This window comes from Miscanthus floridulus, chromosome 2 (genome assembly GCF_019320115.1).
Source record: "Miscanthus floridulus cultivar M001 chromosome 2, ASM1932011v1, whole genome shotgun sequence".
Classification (NCBI taxonomy): Eukaryota; Viridiplantae; Streptophyta; class Magnoliopsida; order Poales; family Poaceae; genus Miscanthus; species Miscanthus floridulus.
This window is the reverse complement of record NC_089581.1, coordinates 168,093,792-168,111,596: the sequence shown is the minus strand read 5'-3', so window position 1 is coordinate 168,111,596 and position 17,805 is coordinate 168,093,792. Positions and strand designations below refer to the sequence as shown.

General features: G+C 45.3%; 1 protein-coding gene and 1 long non-coding RNA gene across 3 annotated transcripts; one reads left to right on the top strand and one right to left on the bottom strand.

The window, feature by feature from the left end:
* Positions 1-11,697: 11,697 nt before the first annotated feature.
* On the bottom strand, positions 11,698-13,095 carry LOC136540564 (uncharacterized). Of its 2 annotated transcripts, XR_010779996.1 has the most exons (4): positions 12,664-13,095; positions 12,255-12,576; positions 12,028-12,111; positions 11,698-11,936 (listed from the first exon to the last, which is right to left on the bottom strand). It is a non-coding gene; the product is annotated as an uncharacterized lncRNA (long non-coding RNA). The 2 variants fall into 2 exon arrangements; XR_010779995.1 differs by having other exon boundaries at positions 12,028-12,576.
* A 178-nt stretch (positions 13,096-13,273) lies between these two features.
* On the top strand, positions 13,274-16,990 carry LOC136540563 (replication factor C subunit 2-like). The gene is made up of 12 exons (XM_066532563.1): positions 13,274-13,468; positions 13,563-13,641; positions 13,744-13,823; positions 14,702-14,821; positions 14,906-14,975; positions 15,064-15,137; positions 15,218-15,338; positions 15,481-15,543; positions 15,627-15,686; positions 15,860-15,985; positions 16,084-16,167; positions 16,446-16,990. Exons 1-12 carry the CDS (start codon positions 13,425-13,427, stop codon positions 16,542-16,544), a joined length of 1,020 nt encoding a protein of 339 aa, XP_066388660.1. The 5' UTR covers positions 13,274-13,424; the 3' UTR covers positions 16,545-16,990.
* Positions 16,991-17,805: the final 815 nt, after the last annotated feature.

The window sequence follows — 17,805 nt, the reverse complement described above, 5'->3', positions numbered from 1 at the left end:
ACAGACGACGTGCCCTGACAGTCGCGCCTCGGCAGCCGCACGCTCGTCCACCCACGTGCCCCTTCCCGTGGCAGGCGATGCGCCTCAGCTGGCCTAGTGTGCCCTGGTAGCGGTCGCATGCCGAATTTTTTACAATTTGGCCCTTTTTTTAAAGTTTCTCACAAATAGATCTCTGGCGGAAAGAATTCAGGAAATGGACCCTTAGCTCGACGCCATTGATACGGGCGCCGAGCTAGGTGCTAGCGTCTTTGACACCGAGCTCCTAGGCATGGTCGATGACCTGCCAGGGGGCTGGCGCTAGAGTGACTGGCGCCGAGCTCGGCGCTGTAGATCTTGGCGCCTAGCTTAGAAATATCTCATGGGCCCACGCCTTTCCTCTCTTCTTCTCCCTCTCGCCCTAGCCGTGCACTGCCGCCGACACCGATGCCCTTGCGCGCGCCTTGCCCACGCCCCCGCCGCGCCGCGCCTGCTCCCGCGTCGTGCCACGCCGAGCCCGCACCGCCGCGCCTGCTCCCGCGCTCACGCCCACCACCGCCCCCGCCGCGCCACCACCCCCGTCGCTCCACGCCCGCGCCCGCTCCCAAGCCGCGTCGTGCCACGCCGAGCCCACACCGTCGCACCTACTCCCACGCCCACCACCGTGCCCGCTCGCGCGCCCCGAAGCCCTCGGCCCACGTTGAGCCCCTCGCCACGGCGCGCCTTGGTGTGCTGTAGCACTGCACCGCCCTCCCCCCCTGCGCCGTGCTATTGCCCGTGGTTGGCCACCGCGCCGCGCCGCCTCCACCGCCTTCCACCGCCGTCCTCGCCTTGCCCTCCACCGCCGTCCTCGGCCGCGGCCTGCCTTGCCGCCCTCCACCGCCGGCCTCGCCCCGCCTTGCCGCCATCCACCGCCGGTGTGCCTCCCACGCCCATCGAGTTGGACTCGCCGCGCGTAACCTCGAGCATCCCGCGCCCGTCGTATGCCACCGCTGTTGTCTGCCGCACCACCGCCCGCCCAGATCTTCGGCCTAACCCACGCCCATCGTCTATCGGCCCGAAAAGGTAAAAATTATGAATATGCAATGTACCTACTTAGTTGGTATTTGTTATTTATTAGTTAATGTGATGACTCAGGTAGTTGATTTAGTTAGTGATCTAGTGAGATATATATGTAGATAGATAGAAACATAGACACATAGGCACATAGATATAGTTAGATAGCTACTTAGATATGTAGTTATATTTTTAGTTATCTACATATGATCTAGCTATTTAGTGAGTACACTGTAAATATATACGTAGTTATTATCTTGATTACTTAGTTTATAGTTAGAAAGTACTTGTTAGGTACTATCTATCATCTAATTTGGACTAAAGGACATGTGTTTCGTTACGTGTTTGAATTAGATGGACAACCTAGTGACCATATATCATGGAGGCACCGTTGAAAGCGATCGCTATGGATATGTTGAGTTTCTTGACATGCAAAGCATGCCTGTGCTATTCAATGATAGGCCTTCATTTAGTGACATGGTTGCAAGGGCTCGGGAGGAGCTACATTGCCTTGGAGATGATGGCATTGCAGTTGATGGTGTACTGCACCTAGGTTGTCCTCTAAACATCTTCAGGCGAATGATCTCAATTGGTTGTGCGGATGAGTGGGAGAACTATGTAAGATCGGCTATGAAGAGCCAGCTGCAATGTTTGGACGTGGTTGTGCGTTGGGTGTTATTTGATCCCATCCCTCATGGGTTTACCCCAGCAATGGATCATCAGGCATACATCAACCCTCCCGTTTTAGAACCTTACCTGCATGTGTAGATTGCACCTACGGTTCCCGATGCTCAATCTGCCCCTAATGCGGTATTTAGAGATGGTTGTCAGACTCATTTTTCCATGGCAGATCCTCCTTATCAGATCCCTTTGACACAGAATCATCTAAGTAAGTGTCTTAACCGTATGGTTTTTGGGAGCTTACCCCGTTCCTTACATCTATTTCTTTTATTCTTTCCTCATTTCTATAATGATGTTGCAGGAGACATTCCGGAGAATGTGGATGTGCCCCATGTTGCTACGTAAGTGCACTTTGAAGATGGATTCTGTGGGTTAAATAGTGTTGAAATTATGTATGATTCGGAGCCATATAAGATGGCTAGGGCTCTTGATTCTGATGATGATCGCCCTGTTGGAGAGCTGACGAAGAGTGATGTTGAGATGATGAGGCGTATCTTTCTCGGCCGTCGTGATCCTAGAGTTCACGAGTTCAGCGATCTTGCTAATTCCGATCAGGCGTTTGTAGAAGGACGTGATGTTGAGCTCCTAGAAGCTCCTGAGGTCGGTCCTAACATGGTAATTGAGAATGGGAGGGTGTTCAATGACCTCCCTGCTTTGAAGAGGTGGTTGTAGGCTTTTGCAGTGATACGAAAGAGGCCTTACAGGGTATTGCATTCATATGCGGAGCGTCGTTACACAATTGTGTGTGACAAGGAATGCTGCCCATGGAGGGTTTGTGCAAGGAAGCAACAGGTAACCGAAAAATGGAAGATCACAAAAGTTGTCAGGCCACATAATTGTACTAACCATGAGCTGACACTGAGGCATCGACAGTTGACATCTACTCTCATTGCCAAGCGGTTGATGGGAATTTTGCAGGGAAAACCCAACATGAAGGTGAGGACAATTATCAGGACCATTGAAGCGTTGTATGGAGGATATGTGATAACTTATGGTAAAGCATGGAGGGCTAAGCAGCGAGCATGGAAGATGATATATGGGGACTGGGAGGATGGGTATGAGTAGCTGCCATTTCTTTTCAATGCAATCAAAGCGGTGAATTCAGGCATGCATTATGAGTACATCCCAAAACCTAATGCATGGAAGGATGGGAGGCAGATATTCTTCCATGCCTTCTGGTGCTTCCCTCAGTGTGTCGAGGCCTTTAGGCACTGTCGTCCCATCTTCTCTATTGATGGTACATTCTTGATTGGCAAATACCAGGGCACACTTCTTATAGCCATATCCTGTGACGTGAACAACAAGTTGGTTCCTTTGGCATTTGCCTTGGTTGAGAAGGAGAACAATGACAGTTGGGGATGGTTCTTGAGGCTAGTCCGGATACACATGGTTGGGCCTGGCAGAGAGGTTGGCATCATATCTGATAGGCATCAGGGCATACTTAATGCCGTGCGAGAGCAGATAGAGGGGTATGCACTATTGCACCATCGTTGGTGTACTCGGCACCTTGCCGAGAATCTACTCCGGAAGGATGGTGTCAAGGGTAACTTTGATCTGTTCCAGGAGGCTGCTCGATAGCTTGAGGAAAAGTACTTTAAGGAAAAGTTGGAGCAGATCAGAACCGCATCAAATGCAGAAGGTAGACAATGGCTCACAGGTTTGATGAGGGATTTGGAGAAATGGATGAGAGCTCACAACGCTGATGGCTAGAGGTACGAGTTTCAGTGCAGCAACATGATAGAGTCATTCAATAAGTTGCTATTGGGGATACGAGGTATGCCCGTGAATGCAATCGTTCAATTCACCTTCTATAAGCTTGTTGCCTGGTTTAACGATAGACACCAAAGGCACACCTAGAGAAGGCAAGAGAAAGGGTTGGCACACATGAGGTTGCATGCTTTGACCATACCATAGGGACTTATTAGGTCAAGCATAGGGGTGGTACAATGTCTGATGATGAGGTCCGAGAGTCGAGGATACATGTGGTTGTCCTCTAAGATTTCAAGTGCACTTGTGGTAAACCAAGGCAATACCACTTTGTATGTTCTCATTTGGTGGCAGCAGCTAGGCATTGCAACTATAATATCGAGAGGAGGATACCTCACGAGTTCAGTGTCGACACGCTTGTGAACACATGGAGCCCCCGCTTCATGCCTTTCCGGGACCCTGGAGAGTGGCCTCCATATGATGGGCCGAAGTACATTACGGATCTAGCTTACCGTTGGAACAAGCGTGGATCAAGGCAGAGGACGAGGCATAGGATGGTTATGGATCAGATACCCAAAAGAACTAGGCGTGGGAGAGGAACTCCATTTGTTACTGATCCCGAGCAGTATGAGTACGGCAAGTGCGATAGACTTAGCCACAACTCACGAAGTTGCCGTTGGTAGATTAGTGAGGTAGGACTATTGGTTTATATTATTATTTTATATTTGTCGTATTCATATATTTAATTATGTATGTCTCAATTTATGCTTGTATTTGTGTCAATTACTTATACATTTCTAAGTTCATGTTTCATTGTATATTGGAATTCTAATTCATTCACTTTTTTGTAGGATGGAGCAATTCCACCTGCTTGACCCGACGTACGAGGCGACCCACCGAGGACGTCTCATAGCACTGGGGCAGGTAATAATCTATAAGTTTTATTCATACATGTGTTCGTGAAGTAACAGGAGACTATGTTTTATTCGATGTAGGACCTTCCGCACCTTCGTCCTAGAACCCACAGTGGGTTCTTGGACATGCGGTACGACGACAGGTACACTCCTTTCCTACAAAGAGCTGGCCTGTATGTCATCTCTTTTTAGGTTCATCGTGGGTTGCCCAAGTTCAACTCAGCGGCCATAACTGCGTTGGTAGACAGGTATTAAAGTAAATCATTGCCTCCATTCATGGCCATTTGTTCATGCGATTGACTTTTTGACAAGTAATCTTGCTTTGTCTTAAATATAGGTGGCGGTCGGAGACTCACAGCTTCCACCTACCTTTTGAGAAGATGACAGTCTCGCTCTAGGACTGTTAGAAGATGCTAGGCCTAAGGATTCACGACAACCCAGTCATCGGGTAGTGCAGGTCAGAGGGCTGGAGAGCACAAGTGGAGGCCTTCCTTGGGCGTGAGCTTAGTGAGCAAGGGGCTCGCACTTCTAGAGTTCCCATCTCCTGGCTATGTGAAGAGTTCGCATAGTGTCCTGAGGAGACAGATGAGGAGACGGTTGGGTACTACTACCGGGCGTGGATCCTACACCTTTTTGCCTGCGTTCTCTTTCCCGACGCCACGGGTGATAGTGTGTCCTGGATGTGGATCCACTGCCTCAGTGACTGGAACCAGGCGGGTTAGTACAGCTGGGGCTCTGCAGTCTTGTGTTTTCTATATTGTCAGTTGTGCGAGGGGTGTTGTCGATCTTCGTCCAACCCATCACTTGGTGGATGTGTGTACCTATTACAGCTGTGGATGTGGACTCGTCTTCCAGTTGGCTGTCCAGAGGTTCTAGATCGTCATGAGTGGTTCCAAGATCAGCCTCCAAGTCGTCAGCTGATGTGGGCGTACCTTTGGGACTAGGTCAGGGTTCCGCATAGGAGGATAGACCGGGCGTACGTTGAGTACACGAACGAGGTAGACACGCTGACGGCGTCTAGTGTAAGTAAATTTTATTTTCCATGCTACTTGAAAAAGGATTAGTATACCATCTAACATCTTATTTGGACATATTGTAGGTGGAGTGGGAGCCATATGGTGGAGAGGACGCACTTCCTTTTTAGCTGAGCAACGTTTGTGGGGCCGACGATGACTTCTATAGGATGAGGTGCCCTCTAATCTGCTTCTATGCTGTCGAGTTCCACCTACCAGATAGGGTTGCACGCCAATTTGGAGTGAGACAGCTTTGGCCTATGGCTCTATTCTCAACTGATGTTGACTTATACAAGTAAGTGTTTTGATATTTCAAATGTCTCATGATGATGGTCCATTTCTATTAATATGGTGACATGTACATGGATTCATGTAACGATGACATATGTGTAGGTTGGATTGTTAGAGGAACAAGAAGACTTTTGACTGGGAGAGGCACCACCAGTCCTTCATTGAGGAATGGGAGGAAATGCATGACAATGTGGACGACAACAATGAGCTGCACACGAACCGTGAGTTTAGGCGGTACCAAGTTTGGTACCAGCGTGCGACACGATGCAGGCTGAGGCTACAGTGGACCGAAGCTGACTACGCCAACATCGAGTCCTCCGACGATAAAGACACGGCGTATGACCAGTCGACTCGTGCAAGAAGGCAGGTGGAGGTAGGACCGATCTTGGACAGAGTGGTAAGCCAATTACCTTATTTTTGTACGTTAAGTTGCATAACAATACATTAGGCATTCTTGGACCGATATTAGGAGTTATCTATTGTAGTTAGTGCAACCTTTGAGCCATGTAACCCTTATAATACGTTAGATTCTTGTACAAAAGAAAACAAAACCTATTGCTATCTGTTTAGAAGTATTATTATTGAGAACTTTATTGCAGGGCAATACACTCAAATGCTTAGTTGAAGAGATCGAGCGCATTCAGCCGAGAGTCAATGACGACTACATACTTGGCTTCCTAGACATAAGATTAAAAATATTCTTTCAAACATATCATTAATACGTTATATTCTTTCAGTTAACATAGTTTTGTACAACAGAGGCTGTCACATCGTCTACGCCGTGCGGCTGGTCATTGTGATTGCAGGACAGACATGACACAAGACGTGTATGTTCCTTCCACAGCAAGAGGAGGCTTGGGTTCCTCTAGTCAAGCAGTTACAGGGGACGGGGATGAGGACAAGGAAGACGACAACGATGACGACATGGACAAGAGGCATGAGGAGCTTGGTCCCTCTCAGCTCCATGACGCTCCCTTGACTCATCCTACACCGCCTCTAGGCACTAGGCGACGCCGTCCGCGTGACCCTTACACTCTAGGTATGAGCGCTCTCGGTCATAAGGGTAAGGGCAAGAGTAGGAGGCAGTGAGGGATATGGTAGTTGTTAGTATGCATTATTATAAATTTTGTATTTATCTTTCTATAACTATTTGGGACTGTAAGGACATTATGGACTATTTGGACTTTGCATGACATATTATGTTGGTTGTGATGTTCGTTTTGGTTGCATTATGCTCCTTGGATGATTAAATGTTTGGAATATATATTGATGTCTTTGTTTGTAACTGTGGATGCTCCTAAAACAAGGCAAACTCTTGCAAATTTTTCCCATGAAACATTAATCATACTACACTTCTACAAAGGCACAAATATAGTATACAGATTAACTATAAATTTATTAGAATGTATATAATCCAAACATGTCGTACATACGCTTTGTAGATGAATCTAGGGTTACCAAGCAACAGTGAATGAATCTATGCTTTTCAGACAATAAACATAGACTTTTCAGATACAGGGATAGCATCAAATTATCACATCACTGATATAGTACTGGCATGCAAGGAAGCACAACTCTACTCTATCTCCACCATTTATCTTATTATTGTTTGATCCAAGGGCTTAGGTGAAGAGGCACACGGATCACTGACATGGCACACTAAGAGGCCTCCATTCCTCCTCTCAACCTATAAATAATCACTCACTCCCTCTCATTCACACACACAACAAGGAAGAAGAACACTCCTCAACATTTGCTCTTGTTATAGTACCAATGTCTGGAGGGTCGTCCAGAGGGAGAGGAAAGGGGAAGGGAACTACTAGGGGTGGGAGGGTCCTCTTGGTCCTGATTTCTTTGAGAAAGCTCTTTATGAGAGGTTCCCAGTTGAGAGCAAAAGTGATTTCACCAAAGAGGCACCACTGAGAGGATACGATGAAAGGAAAGAAGAGTGACCAAAATGCATGCATGGCGAGGACTGCCTAGTGCAGATGTTCACCGAGGGAATAGATGGAGGTCATCGTTTCTTCAAATGCCCGCAAGCATGGGTAATTGCTATTACTATTTGTTTCTTCAATATATTTGTCTTGTATATAACTTACACGACATACTTATTGTAGTCTTCCTTGGCTGAAGAAAACTGTGGGTTCAGTAGGTGGGTCGATTCTCGACCTATTTATCCGCATGCGGAGTACATCTACTACCTACAGGATCGTATCTTCGATCTAGAAAGAGAAGTTAGCAGTGGTTACAAGGACGATGGACAGGACGACAACAATAATGGTGTCGATTCACAGGAGGCACTCTACAATGATCCATATTGCACCTGCCCTAACCACAAGAACAAGAGGCCTCCCCTGTCACCCCGCCACCACCAACAACAACAACAACGGGAGACTACTATGGAGAAGGTGCAACACAATTTGCTATGTGGCCACACTACTAGGATGACTTCATCTTTTTTATATGTACCCAGGTTTAATTACCTAAGACATGTTAGGTTTAATTACCTAAGACATGGTTTAATTACCTAAGGCATGTTAGGTTTAGTCGAAGGAAACTCTGTACCCAGGTTCGGTACATGTAGTCACATGCCATTTGATGTGTTTTGTGTGTTGATTTATGTAATGTCATACATCGTTAGGTTTTTTTGCAGCATGTGTTCACATTTCAATATGTCCATATCATTAAGCGGAATATTAAGACCATAAATAATGAAAACAACCACATAATGAAAAGTTCAATACTATGCCACATTACACAACATATTAATACTACAACTACGTGCCGACAGTAGACATAGGGGCAAATGCACTTCCAAATCCTTAGTCTGAAACATACTGAGTAAGCAACTCATCATCCGAGTACCAGTCCTCTACTATAACCCTGTTGTTGTGGCTAGGCTCAACTGTGTTGCTCTGACCTGTCTGTCGCTTATAGTAAGCAGCCTCCGCTTCATCTGCGGCCGCTGCAGCCTGAGTGAAGAACGCGTCGTCATCCTCCTCCGCCTGTAAGCCTACCTCTGCTAGAGCGATGAGCTCGCTCAGTCTGCCAGTGTCGTCCTCAGCCTCCTACGCCTGCATGCCTGCCTCTGCTAGAGCGATGAGCTCGCTAAGTCTGCTAGTGTCGTCTTTAGCCTCCTGCGCCTGCATGCCCTCCTCTACTAGAGCAATGAGCTCACTCAGTCTGGCAATGTCGTCCTCATCCTTGTCTCCCTCATTAGACAACACAATCGATGATTGAACGGTGCGACCAACTCGCACTCTATGGTAATCTAACTTCTTCTCCTCATACCTTGCTTGAGCCACCTCTGCGGCATGTTCCCCGCTGCAACTAATCCCTTTATATATAAAATGCAATCAGTTAGCAACGCGGTTATATTACATTTAAAACCAGGCAACGAAAAAAAGGTTTTCAAGCACTCACTGGTATATAATGTAGCAACATGCTTGTTCAAGACCTGCATCTGTACTCTTGTCTCCTCCCTTACCTCATTCCTTGTCCTCTCCTCCTCTAACGTCATCCGCCTCTTCAATCCTCATTTGTTAAGCCCAACATCGATCGGGTTACAAATACCGCGCTGTCTAGCAAACTCACGCATCTTTTCTTTGTGATGTTTAACGAACAGGTTGACGTAGTCAGGTCCACATCCCATCTTCCGTGCAACTAGTTGCCTCTTCTTCAGTTCATCCAAGAACTTAGCTTGACCATCATAACATTCCCAACTGCATTTCCTAGTGCTCTGTTCAAAAGAAATATTATATCATATATGTCTTAGCAAAACAAACAAAATACGATTTCATATTTACCAGAAAAATAACGAACCTCATCATACTCAATCATATGGCCGCAATAATGGCCTATTCCAAGCTCTGAAGGGACTAGGCCATAGTTGGATTTTACAGCATATTCGCACATGACAGGAGATGCTTTGTAGATTACCCTTTCTTTCTTCTTATCCTTAACCCTCCGCGGTTCTTCCGGCCATTGGTTCTTAGGACCATACAACCACTCCTAGAAATGACACTTCGCCATTGAAAACACCTAAATAATGAGATATTAGTACATGAACACATATAGCTCAAGATTTCAACACATACACTTTGCACTTACTTCATGCTTGTTTGGACACACAAACTCCAACGTATTCTCAGGGTTTATCACAGCTCGATCTCTGCAATCACACAGAGGAGGTTTCTCGAGTTGTCTAACTGCGGCTAGGTGCTTCTCCTTAGCCGTCATTGGTGGAGGGTTAGGGGGGTGGAACCCACCGCTTGAAGTGCTCACGTGGATGTCTCCCTCTAAACTAATCGTCGAAAAAGAGGTACCTAGGATCAAACTTGTCTGCACTATCGATCCACTGAAAGAAAAAGCACCTCTCATGGTCCTACACAACGAGATTCCAATAAAATATTAGTAGCATACTTACACAAATAAAGAAAAAGGATAGTGCAAACAATTTCTTACATTAAACCGACTACATGTGTAGAAGCAACGCGCCGCTGTGTCCGGATGTTTCGATTGAAAAACATGGGCCGGGAAACCACAGTCACAGTTAGGGATAGGGAGGTCAGGAGGGACGGGGGCGTCTTTGCTAGACGCGTCGGGGTATAATTCTCGAGGACAACCCAGTTTTCGCCAAAACTCCTCCCGAAACATTTCTTGTATCTAACAAAACGGATGTAATTTAACAAACATAAATCAAAACATCACAAATAAATATCAATGAGAACCATAACTACAATACAACCAATTTCGTTCTAAGAATCGAAAGCAGTTAACATTAAACCCTAAACCTAGGGTTTCTCATTTGATCCACAACAATGAACCCATAACATAACTACATGCGCCTAGGTTTACTAGCTTTTTTCATATCTTGGAATCAACCTACGGTTGTATAATACATATATTGAGGAATACAATGAAACCCTAAGTGATGACGATTCTTAGGTTCAAAAATCCGACTAACATATACCAAATCGATACAAAAAAAATAAGGAGGGGAGCGAGGATACCTTGCTCTCGAAGATCTACGGATCAAATCAAGGTTTTCAAGGTCCAATATGACAATTCGTGAGGTAGGGTGAAGTGGGGAGAGAAAAACCCGAGAGGGAGGAGAAAGAAGAGGAAGAACGTTCGGGCAAGAAGATTATGCCGGGGTTAAATGCAGGGAGCTCGGCACCAGTCACTACGGCGCCAAGATCTACGACGCTGAGCACGGCGCCAAGATCTACGGTGCTGAGCTCGGCGCCAGTCACTCTGGCGCCGAGCCCCCTGGCAGGTCATCGACCGTGCCCAGGAGCTCGGCGCTAGCATCAATGGCGCCGAGCTAAGGGTCAATTTCCTGAATTCTTTCCGCCAGTGGTCTATCTGTGAGAAACTTTCAAAAAAGGGCCAAATTATAAAAAATTCGGCCGAATGCACCCTGGTCGAGGCGGGGTGCCCCACGGCGGTCGCACACGCCCTGGTGGCAACGACGTGCGCCCTGGCGGTCGCAGCGTGCACTGGCTGCTCGCTCGCGTCTTCTTGTCTGCGTACATTGGCAAAACAGGTTTGTGTCCTCGTTGGCGTCCACGTGATCAAGGTGGAAAATATTTTTAGGATTTCAGCTCCACTTCCCTTTTTTTTTTTGTCTCAGCAAGTCTTTATGGACTCCATGGGTGGAGCTATTTGGTTTTAACCTGCTCCCCGCTGCGTCTTGTCAATCTTAAGGATTTATCGGTTAAGTCTTCGAATGTGCTCATAGAAGTAGATTTTTTTACGTGCATTCATTCAAAGGATGAGTGTGCATGCGTTATGAGTGTTTGAGTTATACTGTGTAATAAAAAAAAGAGCCAATGGTGAGCTATGCCAAACATCCCCCTAAAAAGAATCCATGCCTTTCGTCCAACCGTGTGTTGACGTGCACTCCTGACGCTCTTCCTAATAATGAAACCAAAGCGACAAGTAAGGGATTCCACGTACGCACGTCTCTTTTTATTTCTCGATGGACATGGGTGAATCTATGTATATTGTACGGGGTACGGGCGCACCCACAAAAATAGAGTCTGTATATTCCACATTCGGTTATTTTCCGATTCCAACATCCGATTTTTTTAACCCTACGATAAAGATCAACAGTCTTGATCCTTTCTTCTACCTCTGGTCTTCTTCTACCTCCAGACGCCACCGCGGAACTCGCCCCTGCTGTCGCCATCGCCCCGCCGCGGCACAGTAGGGCTTGGCCCATGCTGCATATCAGTCATTCCACTGTGGTCAACCATTAGGAGGTTGGTGTACATCTGCGCCATTGATGTCGGCCCTGTTCGCTTGAACTTATCAGTCTGTTTTTCTTTCATAATAAATCAGCAAATAGTATTTTTTAGCCTGACTTTTCAACGAACCCGACTCACCTGTGATTGTGGTGCTTCTAGCTTCTCTTTAAAAAGCCGGAGCTGCACGTCGGCCGTCTTCTCTGCGGTTGAAGCTCGTATGGCCTGCGTTTCATAATACATTTGAAGATCATCGTGTGACAAATAAGAATCAGGCATGGCTGCTTTTGCTTTTGCGGCCTTTGTCCCCAACGGACGAGTTTCTTCTGCAATTTCCAAATCAATCATATCTTTCTTCTTTTTCTTACCCTTTGGTTGCTCTCGCGCCTCTTTCCACCAATACTCAAGCGTGAAACACTGCTTTGTTTCCTGTTTGTACAGGGCATGGGCCTTCTCCTTGATCTGGTCATCTGATTGGCCACTCTCATGTGCATCTCTCATCCTACACCAAATTCCATTAAATTAAATAAAGCAACCTTCTTATTTGATTTACCCCAATGGTCTTTGCACTGCTTGGGTTGCCTTCTTCTGTTGTGGGGACTGTTGCGGTTGAACTCTTCAGTAACACACATCGCCCTTCTTACAGTTGCTGTCTAGAGGATCAACTGAGTTGTTGATCCAAGCACTAACCTACAACCAAATGGCAACTATAATATAAGAGAAAATATTTATTAAATATAATAGGAATACACAATAACTAAAAAAAGAAACACATACCAATCTGATGTCGTCTGCTTCTGCCTAGGACAAGCACCGGCTTCTATTTTCCTCTTCTTCACTGTTTTGTTCATCGTCCTCCTCCTCATCATCTCCATGCCCATCAGCGACTACTTGCGGACCTTCAGAAGAAGTTGGTGGCATGGGACAGTACGGATTGAAACCAGAAGGCTCTAAAAAATTCTGTGCATACTGTTGAGCTGGGGACACAGGACGATATGAGTAACGATATTGTGGATATGGGCAATGCTCTGGGCTTTCGGATGGGTGATTGGCTGAGTAGTCGAACCAATTCATGAAGCCACGGGAGGTGTATGATCCATTTGTGAGTGCGAGTGTGATTTGCCTATAGGCTCAATGATGTATATATAGAGAGAGCAGAGGAGTAGAGGAGAAGAAGCAAACGCTATGCAGTATATCCGACTGAATCAACTACCGGCTCCTGGGGATCGCGCAGGAGTCGCTCCTGGGTCCTGGCGCCGGCCGCGCCGCCACCTCGCGAAGCGGCGCATCCGTCCGCGAGCGCCCCAGATCGGACACGCTGGAGTCCATCGTGGAAGGAAAACAGAATACCGGCCCATAGGCGCCCGGCGTTGTACGTGGCCTTAGCCCGTGCCAACAGGCGAGACCGAGGTCCCAAAATCCTTAGTGGGAAGAGGAGGACCCGAAAATCGCAGCGCGCGAAAACGCAGGAGCAACCCGCCCACTTGCCACCACCGCCCGCGCGCACGGCGGCGACCGCTGCGGCAGAGGAGTAGCAGATGGCGCCGCTCGTGCCGATGTCGCAGCCATGGGTGGAGAAATAGTAAGCCCGCACCCCTCCCTCTCTTCCCCCCCGGAATTTGGAATGGAGCACTGGCGGTTCTCTCTAATCGCGCCTGTTCTTGCTGAGGTTGCAGCCGGCCGAGGCAGGTCAAGGATGTGGCTCACCAGGAGGAGGTGATTCGGGTGCTCACCAACTCCCTCCAGACCGCCGACGTGAGCAAGCGCTAAACCCTAACCCCTCACCCACAAAATTTCTTCTTTTTATTCGCGGAGCCCCCTTGGAGATTTTCTTATTTGCTGTTTGGTCGCTTGCAGCTGCCGCACATGCTGTTCTACGGCCCGCCGGGGACGGGAAAGACCACCACCGCACTCGCCATTGCCTACCAGCTCTACGGGTATACCCTCGTGCTGGACCCTGTCTTTTAGTGTACGATTTCTTAATTTGGTTGTGCTAGTATGAGTAGTGTGCTATGTAATCTTGGATTGCCTGAGACTTGCCAGCATGAGTAGTTGCTACTGCAACGGAGCAATTGATGGCGAGTGCGGCTTGCTATAGTTGATCCTTTGATATTATATATCCTTCAATGCCACAAAATACTCTTTTTTCTTTTAAAATGGTAAAAAAAAAAACAGCGACGGTTGTGGAGATCCCTAATTTACTTGCATTTTCAGCCCATTCTAAGGTTCCATAGGAATTATTTAGCTTGAATGATTAATTTGTTGGAGGTCCTGTTAGAGGCTCTACATATGTGTGAGAATTTTTTTTTGGAAGGTTGATTATTTCCATCAAGGATGGACCATCAAAATATTCGAAATTTATAATATTGTTTTTCTGGGGCGAAGATTGGCATGTCTGTTTGTACAATCTCTAACCCATGTATATGTTGGTGCTTATCACCGAGTCGAATGATACATAGTCAAGTTACCTTTTCGATGCAACAGAACAGCAGCAAAATAAAACTATATGTGTTTAAAATAGCCATTTAAGAGGAACTCTGACTAATACAAAAGTAGCAGAGTATGATTTCCTCTTCAACTCACAATTGTTTTTAACTTATTGAGAATGACTGTCAGACAACCAGCGTTGCCTCTGTTATCTTTTTAATGCATGTGGTTGTGGTGGTTAATTCCTCAAATTTATTCATGAAATTTGCATATCCCATGCTAGTAAGTATGGAAATGACATTAGAAACTGTCTTGTTTTGAAAAAAACACAACACTACTCTCAGATGGTTTTGGGACTCAGTTTTCTTCTCCTCTTTGGATGTTTCAGTCCAGAGCTGTATAAGTCAAGAGTTTTGGAGCTCAATGCTAGTGATGATCGTGGAATTAATGTGGTGAGGACGAAAATCAAGGACTTTGCTGCTGTTGCTGTTGGTACTGCACGGAAAGCGTAAGCTCATCAAAATTAGAAAGCTTTTCAATTCCATCCGATTTTTGTATTCCTTACAAGTTTTCTTGGTGTGATGGATTTCAGTGGTTATCCCTGCCCACCTTACAAGATTATTATACTTGATGAAGCAGATTCAATGACAGAAGATGCCCAGGTATATTGTCACACAGCATTCTTCTATATGTAATAAATGCTTCAGACCTAATACATATGTTAAGTTGATATTGTATATCCTTCTGTAGAATGCTTTGAGGCGTACCATGGAGGCTTATTCCAAAGTGACCAGATTCTTTTTTATATGCAACTATATCAGCAGGTATTTTGTCAACGTGATCTTATTATTTTTCTATGGTACAAATATTGAATTTTTGTGATTCATGATTGTTAATGTTACAGGATAATAGAACCACTTGCATCGAGATGTGCCAAGTTTAGATTCAAGCCTCTTTCAGAAGAAGTGATGAGCAGCCGCATTATGCATATATGCAATGAAGAAGGTCTCAATCTTGATGCTCAGGTATTTAAATTAGCCTTATTCGTGATGAATCATATGATGTTTATATGCATCATACATTATTATGATAATATCTGGTCAATTGTTTGGAGCATTCTTTCATTTAATAATTACTTGGTTGAGATGCTTTGAATTCTCTAATTAGGCGCTATCCACACTGAGTGCCATTTCTCAAGGTGATCTTCGTCGTGCTATAACCTATCTTCAGGTATGAATTTTCTCCAAATCTACTATTTGGCATTAAGCTGTGCTCAGCTGATCGTAGTTCCATATACTTTTGGTTTGTTGCAGAGTGCAACTCGCTTATTTGGATCTTCTCTCTCTTCCAGTGACTTGATCAGTGTTTCAGGGGTACAGCACCATTCACTTTTCTCCTCTTTTGTTTGTGCTTAAAGGAAATTAATTGTGCTTTTCCTTGGAAAAAATATCTTATATCATGAGAAGTTTTACCATGCAAGTAATTGGTGACCTGAACAAAGGGAAATCAATCTCGTCCATTCATCATGTTTGTCTCCCTGTGTCAGGTTATCCCTGAAGATGTTGTCAAGGCATTGCTTGCAGCCTGCAAATCTGGTGAATTTGACGTGGCGAACAAGGAAGTTAGCAACATTATAGCAGATGGATATCCAGTCTCACAGCTGATGGCACAGGTCATCTGTTTATTTTGTTTCTGGATGCCATACTCCAGTTAATTCACTATTCCTGTTGATTTCATCTGTCACTGCTGCTAACTGAAATACTTGTGCAGTTTCTAGATGTGATTGTTAGCGCGGATGATATTCAAGATGATCAAAAGGCAAGGATATGTAAAAAGCTTGGGGAAACTGATAAGGTTTGTCTGAGTAAAATTACAGTACTACAGTTATCTCATGTTCATCCTTTTCTTGTTTCCCATGACTTGTACTCTTCTAAAGGGAAACCTAGAACTTTTTTCTTCCACATGACTTGTTCAGAAATAATATGATGTTGAAGCCTGCCATACTAGAGTTGCATGTTTTTATCTTGTAGCAAGTCTCTGAAACTGTATCCACACATGTATCACACACTGAAACTTCCATAGTATCTGTAATGTTACATTTCTCACCTTTGCCCTTTTGGATGATTTTACAGTGCTTGGTTGATGGGGCAGATGAGTATCTACAGCTGTTGGATGTCGCCGGTGAGACAATTCGTGCTCTTTTCAACATGCCACAAACGCTGGTCTTCTAAGTTCATAAAGAGGAATGGTGGTTGTGATCCCTGGCGAAAGCTTTTCCTGCCTCTTAGATGCTGCCCAAGGCTAATCTGCCTCGCCATGCTGTTCCAATGTTGGTAGATTTGTGATGGGTTGAAAAGCGATAAACTCGCCCTAAAATCCTCCTGAACTATGTGCCTGTGGATGCCCAATATGACAATGAAAATTTCGCAACTTTACATCTTGAGTGTTATATTTCCTCTTCTACTCCCAGGTGATGCTATGATGTCAGAGAGCAGGTTAGCATCTAAGACTTCAGATGCCTCCAGAGTGCTGCAGTTCACGCTATAATTTTTGAAGTTGTGCAATATTTAGAAAAGGGTTTTAGATAATACCTAGTTAGAGCTAAACGTCACAATCCACATGTTTCTTTTGGATTCGATATAATTCTCAGAATAATATGGAAGGAAAGTGATACAATTGTTATTGTGCATGCAACTCTCCCAACCAAACTCAAATTTATTTCAAGCTGTATTTTTTTTCCATCTATCTCTGCTTGTGTGATCGTGTCAGTAATAATTGTAGCAGCTACATTACATTCTCTTCATGTCGAAATTTCCTCTCTGTACGAAGTTCCTAAAGAAAATGAACTTGGTCTCAAAGAAATCTCTAAAAAACTAGAAAATAAAATAGTCGATCTATGTTTCAGCCAGAGAATATAAAGCTAATAATTGAGTGTCAAAACTCACCACGCAACATGTCCAAAATCTAGATGTCTTCAAGACTTCACAAAGCGTCTTTGGTGAAGTTAACTGTACAATCAGCACTTGCAATCGCTTCGAAACACATTTAGCTCTATACAAATGAAAGATCTAAATACAAGAGAATGTGAGGGAGAGAGTGACCAATTGCTCTTCGTGGGAGTTCACAAAGCCTCCATCGTCCTAACCAGAGATGGGGAATTGTTTTTTTTTTTCGTTTTGTAGCATGATCAAATCCAACCGACACACATGCTTGAAACTATTGTGTCGTATTATAGTGATCCTACAACCCATATCATCCTACTCGATACCGATCACAATGTAAACTCATAGTTTAGCCTAGATAGAAACATTTGTACTATAGTGCTGTCTATATTGCAATCATGACATCGTTTAGTTCTATAGCAATACATTTTTTCTCTCACTTGTGTGGTCGCCTTACCAAATCCATCACACCAACACCAATTCGGCTTGTCTCCATGAAAGGACCGAGGATACCGCCTAGAGGGGGGGGGGGGGGGGGGGGTTTGAATAG

What these genes read in the sequence shown, in the direction of transcription:
- LOC136540563 (XM_066532563.1), top strand. Translation starts at nt 13,425, where the DNA reads ATGGCGCCGCTCGTGCCGATGTCGCAGCCATGGGTGGAGAAATA. An exon ending in CAGCCATGGGTGGAGAAATA is followed by an intron (nt 13,469 to 13,562) that starts GTAAGCCCGCAC and finishes CTGAGGTTGCAG; the next exon opens with CCGGCCGAGGCAGGTCAAGG. An exon ending in CAATGACAGAAGATGCCCAG is followed by an intron (nt 14,976 to 15,063) that starts GTATATTGTCAC and finishes ATCCTTCTGTAG; the next exon opens with AATGCTTTGAGGCGTACCAT.